Genomic DNA, 6,000 nt, shown 5'->3' with positions numbered 1-6,000 from the left:
CCAACTGTGCCTGGTCACATTCCTACCCATTACCCATTTTTCAAGGCCCAGTGGAGATGTCATCTTCCTTGACTCTTTGTCTGAGACTCTGCATTCTGCCCAGAGTTACTGTGGGTGCCTCGGTCTCCCCCAGTATGCAATGAGCCTGAAAGGGCTAGGATGCTGTCTTTTTACCTTATCCAGCTACATGCCCAGTTCCTGTCATGGCAAGCGCTCAGGACAGCTACTGGAGCCGGGGAAGAGAAAGTCCAGGGAGATTTGAGGAGCCATCAGTGAAGCAAGCGCTGGGGCTGGAATCAGGAAATGCAGCCCAGCTGGTCACCTCCACGTGAAAGCACGCACTCTAGGAGGCCAGGGGGGCGCACACGTGTTCAGGAAACACAGCTTTTAAATACAGGGCATTTATCTCCAGGCAACTGCGGTCACTCCATTTATAATGATAGCAGTGCCCACGGGGAGAGGATAATTTCTACTCTCAGTTGCCGGTTCTGGGCGTATTTCTACTGGTTGATGATGATTTCATTATTAAGAAAAAAGCTTACTTGTAAAGGTCCAGTATAAAGTTTAAATCATCCATGGAAGTACCATAAGGGCACTTTGACATTTCTTGCTTCTAATTCTTTAACAGCTGTGGGTGTGCTTCGCCTTTTCCTCACCTTTGTTTGTTTGCACTATCAAAATAAGCAAGAAGTTGCCAAGGACACTGAATCCGTGGCTTGCCCTCCGCAGCCACACAACCTGTCCCACACAACAGTCCCCCGCTGGGGTACGAGAGACTGTGGATGCCTTTCCAGCCTCCTGTGCGATGAAGAATTCATCCCTTACTGAGGTGTGCCAAGCAGAAGACAAAGTCCTAAACCAAGTGAACCAACCACCCTAGGGCGGTGCCAAGTCCCAGTAGTGCCGCTTCTCAAATTTCCGGAGGAAAAGGCGGTGCGGACCCCAAGTCTAGTGGTCCGCGTCACACTGCGCTCGCCCTCAAAACTCCCTCCGCGCGTCGGGGTGTGTTTGGCCCCACACAGGTGCGCAGACCGCCCTGCGCGTCACCTTCCCGCCTGCCGTGCCGTGCCCTGCCCCGCCCAGCCCCTCCCGGGACCGCACAGCTGCTTATCGGATTGGCTGGGGGGGCGGGGCGCGGGGCGGGCGTCCGGGGAGGCTTCGGCAAAGTCTCTGGCGGGGTGAGCTAGGTGCTCCGGGACGGGTGGGTGCTCCGTGCGCCCGATTGCCAGGTCGGACCGCCTGGGCCCGCTCAAGATGAGGACGCGCTGGGCGACCCCTCGCCGTGCGGCGCAGTTGCTTGCGCTGCTCCTCGGGTACTTAGTGCTGGCGGAACCCGCTGGCAACACAGGTAACCGTCGGTGCGTCGGCCCGCAGGCCAGCTGGGGGCCTCCACGCAGCCAGCTCCGTCGACGGGGCTAGATCGGGGCCGCCCTTCGGGATCACGTCACCTCTTGCTTAGGGGTCTGGAATCGGACCTGTGAGCCCAAGGGGAGATGTGAGGAGACGCGTTCCAAAGCCACTCGGGGCTGGGGAGCGGGCAGGGTGGGGCGTGGGGAGGCAAGAGGGTCCTCTAGATGGGGGGCGCACGTCGTCTTTCCTGGAGGGAAGGGAGGGCTGACTTTTCTGTGCCCGCTGTGCATTTCAAAAAGGAAGTCAGGTTAAGCCTTGTCTCCTGCGTGACCACGAAGATCACTATTAGGGTGATAGTGATCACTATTAGGCCTCTTCCAACGCATTGAGCATCAAGCCTTTCCTCTAATTGACTTATCAGCTCCAAACCCCCTGAGGTCTACGGTCCCAGGCTGGAGCCTATCGGTGGCTTGCCTTGAGACCTGCCGCTCATCCAAAAAGCAGAACCCAGGCAGAGGCCCTTAGCTGATGCTCTGGGTAGTGTCAGACCCACCATACTCTGGCAGGAACCGGTTTGCTTTTACTTTCTTTTTTGCTATGGCAGATACTGTGCTAAGGACTTTGTCTCTTATTCTGGCTGCCCAATGAGCAATCAGTGGGCTATCCCCACCTACCATTTTTATTATTTGTCTACATGAGGAAGTAAAAGATGGCCAGCTTGCTTGTGGTTTTTGTTTTCTTTGTAGCTGAACTGCTTCAATTAGACTTTCTTCACAGAACGGTAAGTTCCAAAGAAAGTAAGTGGAATCCCCCTATCTACATCAGGAACCCTTTAGTGGACTTTGCTCTACTTTACATTTCTCCATTCTTCTTTGACCCTCTGTGTTGGGAAATACCAAAGATCTTTTATTACTGTAAGAATTCTATTCTGCCTGCCCACACTTCAGGTAGGAAAATTTCGTTGCAGCAGCTGGTCAAAACATACTAACCATTCAATCACTAAACTCTTGGTTTCCATGAGTCTCTGCTTTAGTCCTGTCTGTTTTGTCTCCGCCACAGTACATAAGGTTTCCTTAATTTTTGCAATCTCTACAATCTCTGTTCTTTCTTATCAATCCAAAGCAAAGAACGTTGGCTTAACTCCATCCTCCCTGTACTCAGTCATCACAGGTATTTGTTTCCCGGCATCCTTCCTCAACCTTAGCAGCTCCTCTGGTCAGCTTTCTCACACCCTCATACCACACTTGTGGCTCTGGTAATGCATACACTGAAATTCTGAAACTCCAGTCACTTGGATAGCTTGTTTGGCAATGTGTCAGCTTCACCATGCTGAGAGAAGCATGCACCTTGTCATGTGCTAGAGGCTAGGTTTGTGCAGGTGGTCTCTGTTGCTTAGATGCAGGAAGAGTGCCTCTGTGTCCTTGGGGGGATGCCAATTGCTTACTTTTTGCCTCCTTGGAGAGCTAAGTGTTTGAAGTAAACCAATCCTTAGGGAGTCCCACAGCACCCCGTCTGAACTCCACGACTTCGTGACTCCAAGTAGACTGCCATGGACCTATCACATAAGAACCTGTTTTTAAACTAGCAAAAATGTCTGAATCTTAACTTCTCTACTTGCATCTGTGCATTCTGCATGCATAGTAGGAGCTCCTCAAAATGCTTAATTGTGTGGGTTCTGGAAATTCCCTTGTGTCTAAAATTATTGCAGTCTTCATCCCTCATGCCTTCCCAGGCCCTCTTCCTCTCCATTTGTCTGTGGTTATAAAATGTTGATATTCAGCTTTTCTTTGAAATGTGCAAAGCTCTTTGGTTTTGGGCTTGTAAGACAGGAGTTAGTGATCAGAAATATGAGATAGTTTCCTTGATGGATATGGGCATATTGAAATTCATTTTCCATTTATTATTCTACCTAGCAATTTCCTCTGAAGTAACAATAGAATACTTATATAAAACAACATATAAGACGTGCTACTAGGGGTGGTAAGGCTTCTTTTCATCAACTTCTGCCTTTTATACTTGTCCCAATAATGTATTTAAGGGTAAACATTAACATTCTATTTAGTACCAGAATAGGGTTATAAAGTACACAGGATGCAATATAAGGCTATCGATAAAGAAACTGTTTTCTAAATTACTCTGTAGTTACCTTTTCAAAGGATAATACATGTCAGAAATATTTTATATTTAACAAATTTTCTAAATAAGAAATTATTTTCACATTTTCTCACTCCTTGTTCCCACACTTCAACCTACCATACCACTCTTCATACCTACTAGTGGGGCCACTGAGACAAGACTAGGGCAGTCTAAATCAGCACCTGCACAGAGTAAGGAGAGTTATGGGGCTTGTTGCAAAAGAACAGTATTCTCCCTAGCTTTCATTATGTATCTATGTCTGCACATACATTATGTATGAAGGCTAACAACAAGTTTCCTTAAATATCAGTAATTATTGTCTGTGATAAATGACCACTAAAGTTGTCAAACATTGATATTACATACTTGATTTAAATAATGATTAGACTCAAGAAAGCATTTAAATCTTAGATGTTGCAATTAGGTAAGGTGTTTCACAGCTCCCCTTTCACATAGCTACTTCATGCTACTCGGCACCTCTTCCTATAGCCGTTCACAGTTCCTACAAGCTTGTTAAATCTGCAGGTGTCCCAGTTACAAAACATAGAGTAAAGAGGACTGGATCATTTATTTTTTTCTTCCAAAGAATATTTATAAAGCAGCACTGTCACCTACATGAACATGTCCAATACAGTTGGGATGAGAATGATCTTAAGTACTATTAGCATTAGCATAATATAATAAAGATGTGGGCATCTGTTCAAAAGCAATATGCAGTAGTGAAGTTAGCAAACTTTTAAAATCCAGACTTTTAAAACCCAGAAGAAGACTAGGAAAACTGTTATCATATGGAAGCATAGAATGGTAGTGCTGGAAGTGGCTTAGCTATCTTATACTAAGCCACTGCTTTCTTCTTACATTTATATATACAAAGACACTGGAGAAACTTAGCAGCTTGTATATTCAGGCCTCTCAGCTAACTGATAGCAGAAACCCTATTTAGGACCTCTAATTCCTTATTCCATTGCTCTTTTCTTTATACTAAGCTGGAGCTAATTCATTGTGTTCTGCAAAGGTAACTTGAAAAAATTAGAACCTTAAATTGCCAAGGTAGACAAAACTGCTGCTTGCCCAGTTCATCTGTTTAGGGTGAAGGGGCACAAATTATAATGCCCAGGAAAGAGAGCAGAGACTATAGAGTACGAGAGGGTACTCTTATCTAATCTGCAGAGTAGATAAGGCAAAAGTGGCAGCTAACCATTCTCCCACTGCAACAAACTACTTTTTTCCTGCAATGATTTCTGATACTTTGGAACACAAGCTTTATTTGGGAGAGGTGAGAGAGAATGATTGGGAAAGAGAGATCAGGAATCTGAGTGGAACGGCATTAGAGCAAATAAGAGCAACAATCTTCTAAGACAGTACATTTTCCTTTTTGTGAACTATCCTCCCCATAAAGTGATGTCAAAGAGAAGTGGGGGTGGAAGTTGCAATGGCAAACACACTTAGCTGCCACCCTATAGGATGTTCTAAACTAGAGCTCTGAAAGCATAAATAACTTAAAGTTTTAAAGGATGTTGTTTTTATTCCTGTTGTTTATCTTGCTGCTGCTGTAATTAAAACAAAAACTTCTGTTCAAAGTAGTAACTGGAATAGGACCTAATTTTATAGTTGTTATTAACGTGAAAGTTCCTTTCGTATCCTTGGTATGAGGCATTTCCCCTCAAGTTCTTGGTATTAGAATTTTTAACACTGAAAACCTATAAATTATTATTAGAAAAGGTGTTTAGTGTTAGTGAAATCAGTGATTGTAAAGCTGGCATCAAAATGAAAGCAGTTTTGGGCAACCAAAGTTTCACAGATCCTTCTGCTAATGGCTTTGGGTTTTTTGTTGTTGTTGTTATTTGTTTGTTTAAGATTTATTTATTTATGCATAGAAGAACTGGGGTGTAGGCCAGATGTGCAGGGGGTAAGAAGATTCACCAGAGACAGAGTGGGGAGCAGAACAGGCAGAAATACTGAAATATTGAAATACACTACTGAAATACACTGCTTAGGGGAGCTGCAGACAGGACAGGTGAGGTCTGCTGTGCCATATGTGGGTTAGCTCCCCGGCCAGGGACTGAACTCAAGACACAGTGGTGCTAACATGATAGTGCTGAGACTAGCATGATAGCACTGAGACTTAATCCCTACACCACAAAGGAGGCCTTGAGCACTTTGTTTCTTTAACAATGATTGTTTAAGTTTGTCTTAAATATTTCAACTTTACTTACATCAACATGATGTTCTGTGCCAAAACTACAAAAAAATTTTCTTTGTAAAAGCATTAATCAAATTGTTCCATTGTACTTTGTTGTAACAAATGTGAATCCTGCGCTACAGAATCAAGAAAAATGCATTACTTTATTTCCATTAAACTAAATTAAATATTATTCTGCGTTCTCATTCCACCAGCTTAACAAAACTTCAATATCTTTCTTTGCAGAGAGAGGTCTTTCCCAGCTCATGCAAAATTCCCTAGGACACTTGAATCCTCAGCGCACACTGGTTACTTTTAAGTTTCCCTTTGTT

General features: G+C 44.5%; 1 protein-coding gene across 1 annotated transcript in view; it reads left to right on the top strand.

The window, feature by feature from the left end:
- Positions 1-1,254: 1,254 nt before the first annotated feature.
- LY75 (lymphocyte antigen 75) overlaps positions 1,255-6,000 on the top strand; it is a gene marked incomplete at its 5' end in the record, with an annotated part of 94,334 nt that continues 89,588 nt past the window's right edge. The window contains one exon of the mRNA XM_084240402.1: positions 1,255-1,348. Coding sequence (XP_084096528.1) covers positions 1,255-1,348 — 94 coding nt within the window. The remainder of the gene's footprint in view (positions 1,349-6,000) is intronic.

The sequence above is a fragment of the Talpa europaea genome (assembly GCF_964194135.1).
Source record: "Talpa europaea genome assembly, chromosome: 1".
In the NCBI taxonomy this organism is placed as follows: Eukaryota; Metazoa; Chordata; class Mammalia; order Eulipotyphla; family Talpidae; genus Talpa; species Talpa europaea.
The sequence above is the reverse complement of the archived record's forward strand: the minus strand, read 5'-3'. Positions and strand labels throughout refer to the sequence as shown.